Source organism: Squalius cephalus (genome assembly GCF_949319135.1).
Source record: "Squalius cephalus genome assembly, chromosome: 13".
NCBI lineage: Eukaryota > Metazoa > Chordata > Actinopteri > Cypriniformes > Leuciscidae > Squalius > Squalius cephalus.
In genome coordinates this window covers 18,122,447-18,141,584 of record NC_137134.1, presented here as the reverse complement: position 1 = coordinate 18,141,584, position 19,138 = coordinate 18,122,447, and the positions used below count along the sequence as shown (strand labels likewise).

At 37.5% G+C, this 19,138-nt stretch overlaps 1 protein-coding gene across 1 annotated transcript; it reads right to left on the bottom strand.

The window, feature by feature from the left end:
- Nucleotides 1-16,156: 16,156 nt before the first annotated feature.
- org (oogenesis-related gene) lies at nucleotides 16,157-18,215 on the bottom strand. The gene is made up of 6 exons (XM_079890055.1): nucleotides 18,090-18,215; nucleotides 17,889-17,969; nucleotides 16,864-17,092; nucleotides 16,634-16,788; nucleotides 16,465-16,569; nucleotides 16,157-16,375 (listed from the first exon to the last, which is right to left on the bottom strand). Exons 1-6 carry the CDS (start codon nucleotides 18,141-18,143, stop codon nucleotides 16,355-16,357), a joined length of 645 nt encoding a protein of 214 aa, XP_079746181.1. The 5' UTR covers nucleotides 18,144-18,215; the 3' UTR covers nucleotides 16,157-16,354.
- Nucleotides 18,216-19,138: the final 923 nt, after the last annotated feature.

Genomic DNA, 19,138 nt, shown 5'->3' with positions numbered 1-19,138 from the left:
ACGCCAAAAGCAGGAGTATGTTTTTTTTTAACGACGGATATGTGCATCCATGCATGCTTCAGCCATATTCGTTAAAAACTAACAACTTTTAAATGTAAATAATCCAACTTAAAATTATTTTTAGGATAGCTTATTTTAAAGTTATATAGTACACAACTATTTAAAAGTTTTAGGGATGCACGATATATCGGCCACCATATCGGTATCGGCCGATATATGTTCCTTTTAAATGTTATCGTTATCGGCCTGATAAGGAAATTTGGCCGATAAATAATGGATTATTTCCTTCAGATGTGACACCAGACGCGCATATCCGCCATGATGGTTTTGAATTGCTTGAAATATGATTGAAATCACTTAAAAAAAGAATATCCGCTTAAGTGCAACAGTTAAGTCTGTCATGTAGGCTACATAAAATTATAATGAGACTTGTTTTTGTAATCAGGCTCTCAAAAATTATATGAACTTAGATTTATCTGTCAATATATCGGTTTTTGGCTTTTAAATCCAAAGAATTTGGATCAGATTCCAAGATTCCAGTACTTTGTTTGTTTAATAAATTAATACTTTTATTTAGCAAGGATGCATTAAACTGATTAAGTGTTATAATGTTACAAAAGATTTCTATTTCAACTATATGCTGTTTTATTGTATTTTTGATCAAATAAATGCAGACCTGGTTAGCATAAGTGACTTCTTTCAAAAACGTTTTCCAAAACCCCTTACTGACCCTCGACTACATACATAAATCATAATCAGAGTGTATCCAGAATACTGCATTGTGACACCTTGGAATGTTGAATCCAAAGAATTTGGCACCTTCTCTAAAAACCACCAAGATAACAATACACACATTGCAATGCTGTCTCTGCTCCTAATGGCCTCAGCCAGCCTTAGATGTGGGTGTTTGAAACGCACTTCAACACCCTCACACAACTCTGCTTGAGCTTTAAACCTTTAAGATGGCTTTGTTTGAGTGGCAGCTGTGAAAAATGGTTAGAGAACAGTGAAGAGACAGGGGAATTCTGGGGCAGCAGAAGAAAAACATCCTTTGTCTTCTTTTTCAAGGGGAAAAAAAAAGACTGACAGACCTTTCCGAGATCTGGAAGTGCCGGAGTGCGTCACACTTTATTTGAAGCAACAAACCCTGGTGGAAGTGGCAAAAGGCCACCTGAAGGTGTTTGAGCTTCGTCCGGTGAGACCATCTGCATTACTGAGAACAGTCAGAACAGCCCGCAAGCAATATAAACTTATGATAGGGACACTGGATGTGGTGAAGGCAAGGGTCTTCCCATGGCACTTGAAGGAGGTCACCTTGACGCGTATGTGTTTTCCCTCCGGGTGCTAAACCCTGTTAAAATGCTTTCAAGGTGGTAACAGAACATTGCGAAGCTGAGTAACATTAGCACATTTTCCAGCCTGTCAGGATGCTACTCGTGTGCAATGCTAGATGGCTTGTTGCATATGGTGGCCATTGTGTTGGGTAATCTGAGTCACTAGGGAGCTAACTGTGTGTTAATTAACCTTAATTATAAAGAGATAATGTAGTTCCAGTCAGAAGTTATCCGGTATGAAAACAAAAAAAAAACAGGTATCTTTAGCTACAAAAAAAATGAGGTAAAGAGTTAGCTTGTTAGCATGTAGCTTGTTACTGTATGAGGCTATGTGCTACCATTTTGCAGGCGACTGAAATTTCTTTAAGTTAGTAAAATCATTGCCTATTTCTAGTAAGCTACTTCCTAAAACTGATTACATTTGTTGGAAGCTAACTAGCCAGTTTGCTAGTACCACAGGAAGTTATGCAACATTAAAAAAAACTATATTTTGTTACTAGAAGAGCTATGTGAACTGGCATACCATTGAAAAATTTGTAGCAAAACTACTTGGCAGTTTCCAGTAAAGTTGGAAGGCTAACTAACCTGTTTGCTACTACCACAAGGAATTGTGAAACAATAAATATTGCAATTACTAAGTTAGGCCTATATTGTGCTTAATTAAATTTAAAGTAGAACTGCAAAAACATTTTTAGGACTCGGCTTGCTAGCAAGTAGTTTGTTACTGGAAGAGCTACACTGTCTCGTAAACAACTGTTTTGGTACACTGAAAAATGTAATTAAGTCACTAGTTGGAGGCTAACTAGCCAGTTCCTGTGGTACTACTAGGAAGTTGTCTAGCATTTCATGTTTTAACATGCCATATTTAGGCAGAGATGCATTACACAATAATACAAAGTGACATGCTGGCGTGAAATCACCATGAAGCAGAGAGGCAGAAGTGACTCAAATTTTCGATGTCACTCAGACATTTTAATGCCTCAAGTTGACCATGCTGAACTTAGGGCATTCTTCTCTTTTAGCAGTAAATGACATTGCCAGAGTAGGACCTAATTTGCAACCTTTGTGTGTGTGTGTGTGTGAGGAGTTTGTATGAGACAGACCAGACCAAGCCGCAGCCGCCTCCAGAGGCAGTCGTGATTGAAGTCATGCAGAGCATAGCTGAAGTCTCACCGGGTCCAAATGGGTCCCTACAGAGAGGGGGGGGGGCGGGGGGAGCCAGAAAGCCAGAGGGCATCCTAATGAGAGAGAACAACCAATGCCATTTCCAGAATTCATTTCAGAAAAATGTGATGTGATGTGATGTGATGTGATAAATAAATAAATAAATAAATATATCTATATATATATATATATATATATATATATATATATATATATATATATATGGTTACATTTTATTTTGATAGTCCACTTTAGATATTCTACTAACTATAAGTAACTTTTCAACTACATGTGAACTAACTGTCATTAGAGTATTAGTAGACAGTATAGTAGACTGTCAGTAGACTGTTATGGTAAGTTGGTAGGAGTTCGGGTTAGGAGAACAAGTTGACTTGTAGTTGCCAAGTTACTTATAGTCTGTAGAATATCTGTTGGGAGACCAACACAATAAAGAGTTAGCAGATATTAAGCAGACAGTCTACTAATACTCTAATTACAGTTAGTTGACATGTAGCTCCAAAGTTACTTATAGTTAGTAGAATGTCTAAAGCGGACTATCGAAATATATATATACACAAACATGCCAACCAAACAATGAAATATGCATTCAATTTAATTTCTTTGTAATTTCAAAAACTGGTTATTAATATAAAGTTCTGTTTATGATTACATTTATGATTAAATCATAGAAATCCCTGTTTTCTACCACAAAATTGTTTTAGAATTTAGAAACCACTCAATTAAATTCTGACTGACACCCAGACTGATAAGCATTCATTGTTTTTCCCCCAAAATATTTGCATTTACCTCATTTAATATTCACAGAGGGCTCTTGCATGAGGGGTTCAATGATGTCCACAAAACCACGTGTATGTCTTTCATATCCAATATGCAAGGCTGCGGCATTCTTGTTTACCATGAACAAAGCACATATCATCCTCCCTTCTGAGAGCACAAAGATTGGAAACCATCCATTTATGCAACTACACGTATTTATATTTAAATATTCCCTTGAATATTCTGATTGGAGGAATTATATATACTGATTTATCATTCTAAAGGAGGTCAAGGACCAGGAGACTTGAGCTCATGAATTTCATGAGTGGGGAAATGAAGCCATGGTCATCCTTTTTTTTTTTTTTTTTTTTTTTTTTAAATCCAATAAGCTACAAGTCATTGCAATTCTGGACTCAGCTGCTTTCTTACACAGCAGAAGAGATTGAGATGGGCTTTAATGTCGGGTTCGTGCAAGAGCATGTCCTTATGTGGTAACATAACTTGAAAAAAGACATCATACACAAGCCTGACACACTTTACTAATGCTGTGAAGTGGAAATAAGCTGACGGTGCAGATAAAAGCAGTGTTGGGAATCAGTCACACACACTTGCGCTGATACCGCTGATGCAGCCAAACAACAGAAGACGAGTAAGTGCACGGAGAGCAACGGTAGCAAAATCTGTATGCGATGATCTGTTTAAAATGAATAAAGCACAGTAGAGCGACGCTACCTTGGAGGTTAATGCAGGCTCTGAGTCGCTACTTTCAAACAATGAATGCTATTTTCAGCTGGCACACAGAACTCCAGCCCCAGAGTTAACGAATATAAATAGACAACCAGCTTCTTCTGAAGTATGACATCACCTTTTGTTCCTCTGGACAGATCTAAGACAACACAGCCATTTATATTCATTAGCCAAGTATCTGGTCCTGTACATACTAACTGCATGCTATAAGCTAAAAAATGCATGTGGGCTACAAGAGGACTATCCAGGGACATTTATAGGGAAGAGAACTTGGGAATTTTGAAAGCCTACAAAATATGAATTATTAGAAATTTGCCAATGCTACAGTTTTGGAGCCAAAACAGGAACTACAGCTGCCTTTATCCAAATGCATAAGCAAGGCTGAATGAAAACCTTAAAGGTAAAAGTGTATTTTCGACATCTAAATATGTTCTCATAAATGTATTCCAGTTTAATGCACAGAGACAACAGTAGGTTAGTTCCCGCAAAAAGTGTAAAAAAAGTACCATACTGACCTGCTCGAAGCCACAGTATTGGCTCAACCAATGGCATGAATTTGGGAGCATGACTGTCCATTAATGCGACCAATGGCTGATGAGTATGGAGATACCTGCACAGAAGTAGGAATTTTTACAATTTGGTGAAGCTAGCAGAATTCACCTGATCATTAAGTTAGAAACAACACAAAAAAATTCTGTCCATATTTCAAAGAACACTTTAAGGAAATAAACACATATTTACATTCATTGTAACCTTAATAGGTTGTCTTCATCTGAAAAGAACCTGACTGACGTTGCCCTATGATTATTTGGTACCACAGATAACATTCAGCATGATGCTGGGACTCAACGTTCTTTGGTTTCTTTTAACAGCACATCATTAAAGCCTTACACATCCTGGGGTTTCCAGAGCACATGACATGCCATCTCTCGGCAGTCAAGATGAATTAATATCCTCTTGTTCACGCTCAAAAAACCCAAGCCGTTCCACAGAGACAGGACTTCTGTTTAATTCTGAGACTCACTTTGATGCCTTTTTGCAACACATTTTATTCATATGGATGAATATTAACCTAAATAAATGCTGATTTATAGACTAAGTGAGTACATGGACTAAGTTGTGGATATATGTCATCTGGACTGTCATATTTATTTAAAGTTGCTACATGCACACCTGAGATAGGATATTTAATGACGTTCACCTGCAAAGATTGTGATCTAAATGGTATTCATCAAGTGATGCAAAGCATGTTCTCAAAAATAACAGCTTTTTTGGTACTTCAGGAGCTGGAAAAACAAAACCACAACAACAAGCACCACCATCAATTGTGACTAGCACTAAGAGTCAGAAAATTATACTTGAGATGGTCAAATAAGCAGTTAAATATACATTACACGCCCTCTAGGCATGACTCTAGGACTAGTTGCCTGCCTTATCAATAATTGGTTAACTTGTTTATGTAGATTTCCTCTTATATATTTTCCTTTAGTTTTGATATTTGTAGTAGCGGTGCGCTAATTAGTGTGCTGTGCATTAGCTGTTTGCTTCTCTAGAAAGTTGTCACAGAGTCTTTAACTATAAAGCACTGTCACTATTTTAAAGAAGTAGGCGAGCAATACTTTTTCGATCCCATACGGGGGGGGGGGTGACCTAGAACAGCTAGGCATTATATATAAGATCCTTGACTGATCAAATAGATAGCGTGATATCATGAAATATTTGTGGTAATCAAAACAGCTTTTTTTAATTTGCACTATGCGACAGTAAGTTTTAATGATAAGCCATTAGCTTGCTAACGGAAGGTCAACTGAAAACACAAATGTTTGAGCATTAGCAGCTTCAGTAATATAACAGATTTTCTTTTAATGATGGTGTTTCAGTTTGTTGAGCTTTAGCAGTTAAGCAAAGTTCCTGAGTCATTCCCTTTTAAAAGCACAGTCGCTATGTTAAATGAGTAGGCAAGCAATCTTGTTTGAGCTAATCAAAAGAGCTATTAACCAATTAGCACTATGCTAGGTTTGTATGGTAAGTCATTAGCTTAGCTGGGGAGGGGGGGAATTACACATTAGCAGCTTTGGTAACACAACTGATAATTGTTTAATTAGCATGCTGCACTTTAAACATTAGCACAATGTAACCCTCTCATGAAAATGAATCAGTTGCTACAACTTGTTACCAAAACACTTTTGAACATGTCTCAAGAAACCTGCTACACCAAGTCTAGCTGGTTTTGACTGCAAGAATGGATACATTTAAATGCCTCCCTAACAATACGTCCGATGTAGGAACAAGTGAACCCAAAACTAGTCTAGTTGTACAACTCTTCCTTCCTTAAGTAGTTGATTTAAAAAAAAAAAAAAAAAACTGTTTTGCTACATTCCTACTCCAAACACACTGAATGAATGGCTTGCTATCAGCAAGTGAATCTTAGGACTGCATACTAGCTGCAAGAGAAATGCGAACAGTCACCGTGCATTGTGTATGCGCGTGTGTGTACATGTGTGTGTGTGGGGGGGGGGACTCCCTGCTGTCGGCTGCGTCTGTCTTTGTTTGTATCTTTGGGTTGGCCTGTGTTCGCCTCTGGGAATGTAATGAGCAATTCAGAACACAGCCAAGCATTCTGCCCCATGATACATGCCAGAGTAACGCTGGGAGGATAGCCAGAAAAAACGAAGCCATCGCTATTACAGCATCCAGACTACGGCAACAAGGTGCCATCGGCCAAAAGCGCCATGTGTTTCCGCAAGGGGCCGTCTGTCTGCTTCACGACTGGCTCATATTCTGTAATCAAGCTTTCGAGATGCTCTCGGTCCAACGTGACAACACAAAATCCAGCTGTCTCATAAAAGAGTCCCTTGGGTGTGAGGAAATTGCAGTCTGCATTGCACAGTGTGGACCTTAACTGTGCTTCTTTTGTGCTGTTGTCTTCAGAGAGCATCTAACAAGGAAACTAATCTCTTAATCATGTTCCCAGTGGCACCATGAGAGGTGTCGCATCGGTTCAAACGAAGACACACTGTGTAATATTTACAGAGGAGCTTGATGCTATCAGGGCAGGGAGGAATTGCCTGGCAAAAGTAAACATTATGAAAGAGGCCCCATTTCTTACCGTTTTTTCCCCTCGGTATCACAACGGAATGAGTCAGCGCTGATGTATATGGTTTTGTTGAACTTTTTAAAATTTGAGTTGCAAGCAAAAGCACTTTCGGACGAGGCCTAGGGATTGTTAACGGGGTCAAACTGCATTTACACAGAACTTGATTACGCAGTCGGAGTGAACAGCAAAAGCCCGGGTAGACGGGAGTCAATACCTGTTGTGGTCATGGACCCCAATTTCTAGGCTGTCACAAATAAATAAATGGCGCTCTGGTGAAAAGCAGATAAGGCGGATGTGGTGCGCTGAACAGCAACACTGGGAAATGAGATGAACACCAGTGGTACAAAAGGAAACCCAAACAAGTGCACTTCTTAACAAGAGGACCATCTCGGCTGCCTAACAAACTGCAAAACATAGTATGGAAAAAGCAGCAAAGCATGTTTAAAAAATACACAAACAACACCCAGGTGGGCCAACCGCATCTGAGATTCTCAAGTGCGCAACCAGCAGACACTCTGCAATCCCATAAAGCCACAGGGGCTAAGGAGATGACAGATTCTGAAAAAAAGGAGGAAAACTGTGAAACACTGTTGTGCAAGACCCAATCCTCCTTCCTCAAGCCAAGACATTGCAATATCTTGTTAGCTAATCAAAGGTGTTTATTTGCATCCCTAATTATATATTATACAACACGTACTCTACCATGTTGTGTATGAATTTTAGAAGGGTAGAGCCTTTAAATTAGACTAGTTCATTTTAGAAGTGTGCCCCAATTTACATACTTATGTTTTATTCTATGGCATTTTGAAGTAAAAAATATTGTGAGTAGTGTTCACAGTGAACATTACAAAAATGCACTTTAAATACCCAGATGATGCACTTAATTAACCATAAAAACAAAGTGTGGAATGTTTATATGGAATGTGCAACTTTAATTTAATAGCGGTACATAGTGCTTTGTATATAGTGTGTGATTTCAGACACCACTGTTATTATTGCTAGCTAGCAGGCTAAGCTAACAAGGCATCAAACATGTGCATCTATCAAATTCAGCACATACTATGAAAGGCATATGAAAGTCTACATGTGAAAATCAGGCTAAGCAACATAGCCCAGAGAGTTATTGGATCTTAAAAACAAATCCATCAACAAAAAAAATGGCAGTGTGAAATTCACCACTCTTGAGTCAATAAGCAACACATTTATTTGGCTGTTGGAGCCCAGCAGGAATGTAATGAGATGGGAGGTTTTTGAAAAAGGGCCTAAGCAATTTCCTTCGCCTCCGTCCCTCATGATCCAGCAACATCAACAGGCCATCTCCCAATGTTTACTTACTGAATGATAGGATGATACACAATTGCAGTGAGCGCTGAAAGCAATCAGAGGGAACAATTGCCGTGGAGGAGTGTAATATCAGCTTATATAAAGAATGATACACCACAGCCTGTCCAAGAATAGCAACGGATTTATTGTTCTCCATACATTCATATCAGCACAGGCTTGAGGCACTAGCCTCCTGAAAGCTCAGACACAAAAAAACGAGCTGTTAAATACCATATACCCAGGAAAATAAAACATTTTAATCTAATATAAGTATACAGTATATAAATGCATTGTATTGGATTGGGATTATTTAAATTGCACATACTGGAGATTCATTCATGCTCATTGTGCAAAAGGGCTGTATAAAAGCTTTAAAAAAACAAGCACATCTGAGTCACTCAGAGTCGAAATGTTCTGATTTCATTAACATAAACAAGACAGTGGAGCCGTGCACATTTCTCGTTGAAAGCTATTCTGCATATGCCATACAGCTGTTCATTTTTATGCAGATGGAAAGGGCAGCGGTGAGTCTAATGTGGCTATTTACGTGGACTGAAGAGAGGCCACACAATAGCCTCCTACGCTGTATGCAGATTCAGACAGAGAAGAGCCTGCCGTGGGTGGCTTAATGGCATGAGCATGTTCAGAACGATTGAAATGCATGGTTAGGCATGTATGATTCGACAACACGTTTTCTAAAAGAGTTTTGTTCAGACTGACACTACATCTCTTGCAGACCAACGTTCAAGTAAACACTATATATAAAAAATATATATATATAATAAAGTTACAAAAATAAGCAAGACTATTTTGTAAAGCCTCCAGCCTACAATTATTGTATTTTATTTTTTTTTTTTTTTTTTTATACCTCAGGCTCATGGACTGCTTCCGCCATCCTGCTGGGAGGATCCAGCCCACGGCACTTACATAAGGCGGTCGCTGGAGTCTGGACACGGTATGATTCATGGACACAATCTGACTGGCGGAACCACGAACCGACTGCAGAGACAAAGGGTTATTATGTTTATTTTAGGAACAGTTCATCCAAAAATGAGAATGTTACTCACTCTCACGTTGTTCATAACTGACTTTCTTGTATCCATGAAATACAAAAGGAGAATTTTTGCAGAATGTCAAGGCTGCTCTTTTCCAGGCTTTTAAGCTTCAAAAAGGATGCAAAAGTAAACTCCGGGGTGAGCTATTCTTTAAAGGGACAGTTCAAAGTCATTTTTATCACACTCATGTTCTGCGGAACACAAAAGACGACATTTTGAAGAACTGTTTTTGTCCATTCAAAGTCAAATTACTTTGATTGAATGGAACAAATAAAATATTGTAAAAATATCTTTTATATTCTCCAAATATTTTTTTTTTTTTTTGAGATAAACTATCCCTTTAACCCTTTCCCTACAGCGGTTTAAAAAAAAAAAAAAAAAAGGGAAAAAAAGTTGCCAGCCAGCACAAACATTTTTCATAATTTTCACAAAACTTTCAATGGCCCCCAGAATATTTCGTTATATGAATATCGGAACATACAAGATATTAAAAGAAAGAACAGAGCCTCTGCTTTTAATCAGACAAACAAAACATTGATTCTAGCTTCATGCATTCTTTTTTAACAACTTGAATATGGGTAGGTTTAATTTAGAAAATCACGTTTTTGTCAAAGACTACACCCGGCAAAAATAGATGGAGATTAAATCCATCAACACCCCCAAAGCTTCACAGTCCTAGCTCGTCCTGGGTCGACATTCCATTCGGTAACGTCAGGCAGTTCTGATTTATTTGCTGTTTAATGTTGATGATTATTTAACATGTGGGTAAGCTTCTATTGCTTGTTTCTGCTGCTTCTTCGCCTCTGTTTTGATCCAGAGATTCAGTACTCTTTTAGAAGATGCATAATAGTGCCCCCTACCATATAACAGTAAAAACATGGATTGCCGGAAGATTCTGTCAATGGCTGGGATTGGGAAAGAGATGGCTATCAAAGCATTCCATGTTAATAATGCTTTTTATTTAAACAAAAAAAATAGAATTTCTCATCTAAATGCAAATCAGATTATGATTAAGTCATATTAAAAACTTTCACCCTGTTATACGTGCTTACCCATGGGTTAACAGTCAAGAGTGGTTTCAGATATAACTGTAATTAGTTTCCAAAACAAATTCCAACTTTGCATCCACAAGGGAGACAGACACTCCTAATTAAGAAATTCACAGCGATTCTGTCTAAAAGGGTTGGCCTCCTGCAAGTCATTTAGGGAGCCAACTGTGCCTTTATTAATTTGTCAAAACACTGTCAGCATGAAAGGAATTGTGTAGAGAACGCTACAGTCCCTTGACGGGAACAGCAAGAACATTTTTCAGTTGAACACTTTCAGTTGAAGGGATTCTGGTAGTAAAAAAATTAAGGGTTTATTTGGGAATTCTTACTCTAGATTGAAATGGTTGATTGTATTTTTTCTTTGACAGGTGCATTACGAGAGGGATGCCAAATTACTTCTTCAAATTGAACTTTTCAACTTGGTTATGAAACTGCCTTTGCATGTGCAAGCAATTTTATGCTCTAATAAAGTGAGATAATATTACAGTCAGTCAGTGCAGACACTGCTGCGTGGCTTGAAAACGTGGCCTAAAGTGAACCAAGCAGACTGAAGACTATTGCATTTTTAATGTGTAGTTGCAACTTTTCCAAGATAAAACGGCCTGATTAACTTAATGGAATATTTTACCAAAATGTGCAATAATTTGTCTAAAACGGTCCACAAAATCTTTAAAAATGTGCTATAGAGATGTTTCATATAAATAATTTTTTTTTAAAAAGCACCTAGTAAACTGTATCTGTCAATGTATTGACAGATGAGTAGTTCAAAAGATTTACATTCTTGAAGACAACTAAGCTTTTAGACCTGTTCATTTTAAAACAAGGTTTTGTGTGAAAGCTAAGAGATTGGACATACTAAGCACTGTTTTATTTCATTAGAAATGACTTGTGATGAATGGACACTGATTTGAGGTGACAGCTTTGTGCTGTTTTGATTAATAAATCTTGAAGATTGACAGATCTGATTAGGACAAGCACATGGAGCAGAGGGACAAGACAGAAATTAATTATTGATTATTTTGAAGAATTCGAACGCTACAGGGAGAAACGGGCTGAAAGATCCTCTTGGAAAAAATAATTATTTCGGGGGGTGGACATGTTCTTTTTCCAGTATAATACAGCAAAATAAATAAATAACGAGAGAGACAAAATGTTACAGTGATTTTAAAACACATTAGGCAGCTTAAAATGCCCTTAAACATTGCAAAATCATTATAATGTACAGCCTTATGGTTTACATTTATAAAACGATTGCAAAAAGCAAACCTGAAAGACACAGATGTTCAATTAAATACATTAATTACTGGAATAAATAATTATATAGTTCCTTAGCCTAATTATAGCAACATATTAAACTGCCTAGTCATGAAATATAGGCCAAACACTCACAAAAGAAGCTGTTTAGTTCATCAATAAATATCTTTGTGGTGTAGTATCTTTGTTCAACAGAAAGATCCTCTCATGTAGTGCGGCAGCAGCGAGAGGCTCTTTAATTAATTCTTCAGTCTGAATACTAAAAACTCTGGCACGGCATCTTCCGTCCCTGAGCTCAAACCAATCGATTGAACAATTTGCCATAGAATTGCAGAGTACTCTCTGTGGTGCTCATATAAGGTAATTACCTCTGGGATGTGAAGGGGAAAACGCCTGTGAGAGTGATGCTGGAAAAACTAAGTGCCACGGTATCATCAAACAGCAGGGGTTAGACATCGCTGCATAAATTAAAGAAGAATGATGTGACAGCCGTGTCGTCTGCAGCAAAATCTTCTGCTGCGATATGTTAAACAATGCAGCAGTTTGAAAGCCCATTGTGAATTTAACTGGAGAAACCATTGTCTGGATGTAAAGTAACAGCTGTAATGTTCGAGGGATAGTTAAGCTAAAGACACATTTGTTCTGATAAAATACCAAGAAAACTATATACAGTACAAACTCATGCAACTACAACATAGAGACTTTTTCTGCAGGATGGCACACAATAAGACTTTTGAATCTTTAAAACATCCTTGTACCCCAAGACGCTGATGAACAGCAACACTGAATGTGTCAATTTTTCTTTCATATGGAAAATAACCAATAAATGGGTATTTAAAATGTATAGTACTAAAGGAAAAAATAAAACAAAAAACAATACTTTACAAAAGGACGAAACATCAAATTATATATGATCTTTAATATTTAAAATGTTTTAATTACACACAGACACACATGTATGTATATATATATATATATATATATATATATATATATATATATATATATATATATATATATATATATACATACATACACACACTGTATATATATATACACGGTGTGCACCTACTTTAAAAGGTGCAAACTTTAAAAAAAAAATAATAATAATAATAGATGTATTCTGTATGAGAACAGTCAAAATATGCCTCTGACAAACTCAAATGTTGTGTACAGTAAGCAGTAATGCTCAATGATATTGAAATAAAATTAACAATATGTGACCCTGGATGACAAAACCAGTCACATGGGTAAATTTTTTTGAAATTGAAATTTATACATCACCTGAAAGCTGAATAAATAAGCTTTCCATTGACATATGGTTTGTTATGGCAGGACAGTATTTGGCCGAGATACAACTATTTGAAAATCTGGAATTTGAGGGTGCAAAAAAATCGAAACATTGAGAAAATCGCCTTTAAAGTTGTCCTTTTATGTTCGTGATTCACTCACAAAAATAAATGTTTTATATATTTACGGTAGGAAATTTACAAATTATCTTCATGGAACATGATCTTTACTTAATATCCTAATGATTTTTGGCATAAAAGAAAAATCGATAATTTTGACCCATACAATGTATTGTTGGCTTTTGCCACAAATATACCCGTGCGACATATGACTGGTTTTGTAATCCAGGGTCACATATTTTGAACTTCTAAAGCCACTTTTTCTAACGGTCTATTCAATGTTTTTGTCTGCCACAATAACGTATAATCGTTCGGGGGCTTCTCTCAACAAATACTGCAATTAATACAATTAACTGAGCTAATAACACTGTATATATAATTAATTCAATTAAAATGCACTGAAAGCACTATATCAAATAAATGGAATCACATTACAAGCAAAGGGAGTGCAAGATAATCTAGCTGTTAATAGCATTCAGGTCGGACAATGTGCTCTTGCCGACACCCGTTGTCATTCAAGAAAGGTGACAATGAGCCGGTGTCAGAATATGCTGAGGGAAGTGGTTTTGTGTGCCAAATCGCAGCAGGTCGTCTATGTACCTCAACACCTCGCCCGAGGTTACCCCGAGGACAAGAATGAAAACCGAAGGCATGAAAGGGACACAATATCACCATAAAATTGCATCTACAGTCAATAAGTCAGCATCTAAGCATAGCTTAAGGAAGTGAATCGAGAATAAGGCATCACACCCCACAGAAGACCGTATCGCATCGGCTTCGAACTCACACACAGCAACATCTACATTAAAGGAAAAAAGGAGAAGTGGGGGATAAGAAGAGCTCCTGGTGCACAAGCGCTATTTCAGGCACACTAAAAACACGATTCTCCCAAGACTCATCCGTCTCCTCTTCAAAAAAACGCCCGACAGCTAAGAAATCCCAGCAGGCCATAGATCTGATGTATACTTTGAAGGCTTTTCCCCGTTCATACCCCCTCCGAATCTCTGTTCTTCTCAAAGCCTCCAAGAACAATCACATTACGTTTCTCCTTCACCGCCTGTTTATAGCTGTCAGAAAACAACGGGAAAAACTCCTAGCTAGGTCAACAAACAAGAACCGTTTTGATGGTTGGCCCGATTCGCTCTGTTCTTTCACATGGATATGTGCGCACTTCCGCACCACCTCACTACTGAATTTAATGTGCTCATTTGCGAACTTGGGGAGGGTGTGCGTTTCCTCTGCCATATGCAGCTTGAAAATTATCTTCTTGGTGTGCAAAGGGCCGTGAAGAGTCCTTGGCAACAATCCACCCCCTCTTCTCGAGGAGCAAGAATGGCGCTCACCTTCGGCTAAAAGCTCACCAGTGTAGGTGGTAGTGCCTTCAGGAGTGAGCGCTTGCGTTCACATCAGCCTCAAGGGGTTGTAAGTTTGTTTTCCCAACTTCACCAATGACGAAATGTTAATAAATGGTAGGTGGAGTCTGGAGTAATCAGTGGGTGCTTCCCAACACTCAAACTGATGCTTCCTCGCTCCTCCGTCCTGCAGCCAGTGACCCGGACACTGATCAAGGAAAGTCATCTTGAAGGACATCTCAATTCTCTAACTGCACCACGAGGAACGAGGAGTAAGGACGCTTCCAGAGGAGCTATGAGTGAGGATGCACAGGTGTATCCTATGCGGAAGTCTTTCTTGTCGAAAAACCTGACGCCAATATGAATTCTCCTCCCCCTTCACATACGACAATTTTAATTTATGCTCTACCTTCACAACCTACTTAATCCATAAATCTCAAATATTTCAACAGAGCATTGTGCTTTATAATTAATTTATTAACCAAAATTTTACAACGTAAGGGCAGATCTCTTGAGCGCAGCTGGTGACGCTTTGAAGTGACACTCGAGTGATCAAGAATATTCCAATATACAAATTTCCTTTGATTCCCTCGTCCTCATTTTTTTTCCCTCGCATCCGAAGTGGAGCCGAGACATGAGAAGGCAAAGAAAGAAAATGAGGACGAACAAATAAGAAATGAGCAACACCCTTTAAAACACTTTTTTTCAGGTCAATACACAAAATTGCTTTCTTCTGGGAAAGCAGGTGTCTTTCAAAAAAAGCTTGAAAGGTTGAGGCTATTTTCAGAACTGAAAAATGTTGAGCAAAATATGCATTACTGCATGAAAAAAAGCTTCAGATTGGAGCAAACCCCCTCATCATATTGCACATTCAATTCAACAAATGGCACCCAGTTATCTTTGAAATAAACTTTTGCTTTTTTGTTAAAGCAAAACAAATATAAATACATTTTTTTTGCGCAGTCTAATGCCGAGTCCAAAACATTCAGACAGCCCGTATTCTGGCTGTGCATATCATTTTAAATAAATTAATTTTGAATGAAATACTATAATATTTCACATTATATATAAATGATATATACACACTGCATATTTTATCTTCATGAAATATATTTTAAAAAAATTATATATACATAAATATATATATATTTTTTCTATATAGATTATATGTGTGTACATACATAACATTTTAATCAATTTTTGGCATGGAACATTAGTATATAAAAATTGCATTTTATATATACACACATGTGTGTATACATAAAAATTGCATTTTATATATACACATGCGTGTATACATATGTGCATGTAAATATTTTACTTTTGGTAAGGAAAATTTTTGCCTGTGTAAATATTTTAAATGTATATACACAAAAGCATACACTGAAGAAAAAAAAAAAAAAAAAAAAGTATACAGAATTCAAAGCAAGCGCTTTCAGTATTCATTTAAAAACTACAAAGTTCTATCATACCCATTGCACTTTTTTTTTTTTTTTAACGTTCACAAAAAAAATTGTTGGTGTATCCATCAAACTAGGTGAGCATCTGCCACCCACTGGCCAACTGTGTAGGACACTTAACCAAATTAGACGCAGTACTACAAACACTTTTATTTGGCAGTTTAACACTGAAGAGACAAATTTACAAAATTAACTGAACAAGCAGCAAATTGGGAAACCATTAAATGAGCATGCCAAAAAAAGACAAAGCCAGAGAACAAACATAATGAACACATTAAGCAACTGTTGAAATATTCTTGATTTGCATACTAGTATTAGTACATACTGCCATCATTAGGCCTCAGGAGGAACTACCTGAAACAAGAAACACAGGTGACTTGGAATATAGAGTTCAGAATAATTAAAAACAGCAAAAAGGTGGTGAGAAGTGAGGAGAACTGTACCGTCTCCAAGTCTTTGATTACCACGACACCCTTCTCTATTTCCAAGTCACTCTCAGTGTCATTGTGTGACCGGTATTCCTCACTGTCCGTCTCAACTCCACTGGGCTGCAGGAGAAGATTAGTACCCCGAAATTTGGCAGTGAAAGAAAGAAAAAAGAAAAGAGCTAACCTCATAATCCGGATCAACTACATGGTCTTCCTCGGCCAGTTCCTGAGTGAGCGCCTCCACCCAGGACTGTTGATCTACCTCCTCTTCCTCATCCAGGTCATCCTGCTTTCTCTTGCTGCCTTTACCACAAGGCTTGGTAGGGGAACAACGCACCTCTAAAGAAGAAACACCAGCTGCACTTCAAGTCTCATATCTGAGAGTGGTTTAGGGATGTAAAGGGATGAGCTTACCCGGGGACACAGCACAGCCAATGCTGGTGCAGACCGGATAACCCAGAGCTCTCTGGACGCGGCGGGGCAGGATGGTCAACAGCAGCCGTGTGACCCTGTGGAGACGCTTCCGGACTGTTCGGCACTGTCTTTCTTTAGGGGAGCCGCCTTTTTCCTCACCAGCTGGAGAGATGGCCTTCACTGGTGTGGAGAAGCCAAACAGCCACCAGAAGCCACGGAGAGCTCGCATCTTAAAAAGAAGCAGCAAACAGGATCAAAGTTATAGAATTTAAAAACAGAGCAATAGTTAAAAACAAAAACCACACTTAAAGTTAAAGAATTGTTTACTAGTACTAATTTACATAACACAAGTAAAAAATTAAATTTTTATAAAACTTATATATATAAATCCAACCTAAACTGGTTTTCTGGCCAGTGTGGTGCTCAATGGTTTAGCTCTAGTATGGCCACCTGAAAAGTGTCCACTAATATTACCAGACCAGCTTAGGCTAGTTTTAGTTTTTCCTTTTTTTTTTTTGGACCCGTGTTGATTGATAAATAAAATCAACATACATCTAAAATGGTTGTTTGTTTTATAGCCTTAAACGAGGAAGCTGACTACTAACAGGTACTCGGTGCCAGGATGTTAGTAATAACTCAACCAGTGAGTCAAGTAAATAAAATTACCCAATTAAATGAAAAAAAAAAGTAAATGCAGCTTAAACTGGTTTGCTGGTCTGTGTTGCTTTATGTTGGTCTTGGCTAACCTGGTGCTCAATGGTTTAGATGGTGTCCCAGCCTAGACACCTGAAATGTCCACTGATACTAGCATAACAGCTAGTTTTAGGTTTTTTCAGCAATATATAAAACATTATGTATAAGAAAATAGAGTGCCAAAGTGTTTGAGATCATTTGTGTACAGTCTGACTTTTGAAATGAGTACACAGACCACTAACCAGACCAGACAGGTACTCAGTACCAGGGTGCAGCAATTTTGTAAACACTTGTTTTTTACCACAGTTAGTTCACTTGCACTTAAGACTTACAGTTAAACTGACTGGCCAAGACTGTGAAATCCGACAGAGGACGGCTGAAACGACTCCACCTCTCTTCGACACAGCTTTCTTCTGCTGGGAACAAAAGTTTCAATTTTTACAAACGCTCATTTCTCTCGAACGCCTCGAGGTTGTGTTCAAAACAAACTCCTGTTTTGTCTCAGAGAGGGAAATGTAATCGAATAAACTTGCCTCTTGGCCCTCAGTGTTCTCTGACTCAACGGTATAGTTGCACTGGTTAGTCATTTCGATGCTCTCTGAATTAATCCACCGACTGTCTAAAAGCGATTCCCCGCCAATTTACAAGCAGCCACGCACGTGCTAATTAAACCACGTGCGTTTATCCAGCCCACTGCGGTTTGTGCGGGTGTCCGCATGCGTGGAGACATAAACTAGCATACTGCATGCTGCATATTACGGTTTATAAAGTATGGAAAAAAGCACGCAATTACTATCTCATGCATGTTTGTTTAGTAAAAAGCAATATGCTATTGACACATTTTATTATATTTTATTTTTTGCATCTGAATGTTACCTTGAAAACAATTAATTAATTAACAAAAAATATATATAATATAGACTTTTAAATTATTATTAAAAATAAAAAATATAAGGTATATTTAAAATATAAAAATATACAAATACAATACACAATGGGAAAAGGTAGGCATTATAAATGTATTTGTATTAGTTGTTTTGCCAAACTAATGTTTCATTTTACTTTAGATTTATATTGTTCTGTGTCTTTGTAATTTTATTGCTAATTCCCTGTTGTTGGTTCATTTGCGTATGAAGCGGCCTATAATCGTCTAAGGGTAAATTTATGTTGATTTCTTTCTTTTTGGTCACTAAAACACGCAACTTCACAATAATATATTTTATATTTTCTAAACTTAATCTGATGTAAAGCTTTTGTTGTAGTTAAGAAGACTTTGCTGCAGCTTAAAAATGCTGCCTTCGGAGGACGCATTAAAAATTATATGATCAATAAGTTATGACATATGTTTTTACATTGCTTTGACTCATCCAAATAATTTAAGCAATTTTTAACTTTTAAAGTAAGTTTAATGTAATTTAAGTTGAAATGAATTAAACAAATAAGTTGATTGTACCAAAAAATTTGAGGCAGCAACTTTTTTTTCCAGTGAAGGTAGGAAGGCATTAAGGCACATCCGAATCCAATGTTAGCTTCACTTCCTGAGATACCTTCATCTTATTGCTTTTTGAAGGCAGCATAGATG

Bases quoted from the DNA above. Each gene is read 5' to 3' on its own strand.
- org (XM_079890055.1), bottom strand. From the start codon at position 18,143: ATGACTAACCAGTGCAACTATACCGTTGAGTCAGAGAACACTGAGGGC. The intron at 17,093-17,888 runs GTAAGTCTTAAG...CTTCTTTTTAAG, and splicing joins CTTGGCCAGTCAGTTTAACT to ATGCGAGCTCTCCGTGGCTT. The intron at 16,570-16,633 runs GTTAGCTCTTTT...CTTCTCCTGCAG, and splicing joins TAGTTGATCCGGATTATGAG to CCCAGTGGAGTTGAGACGGA.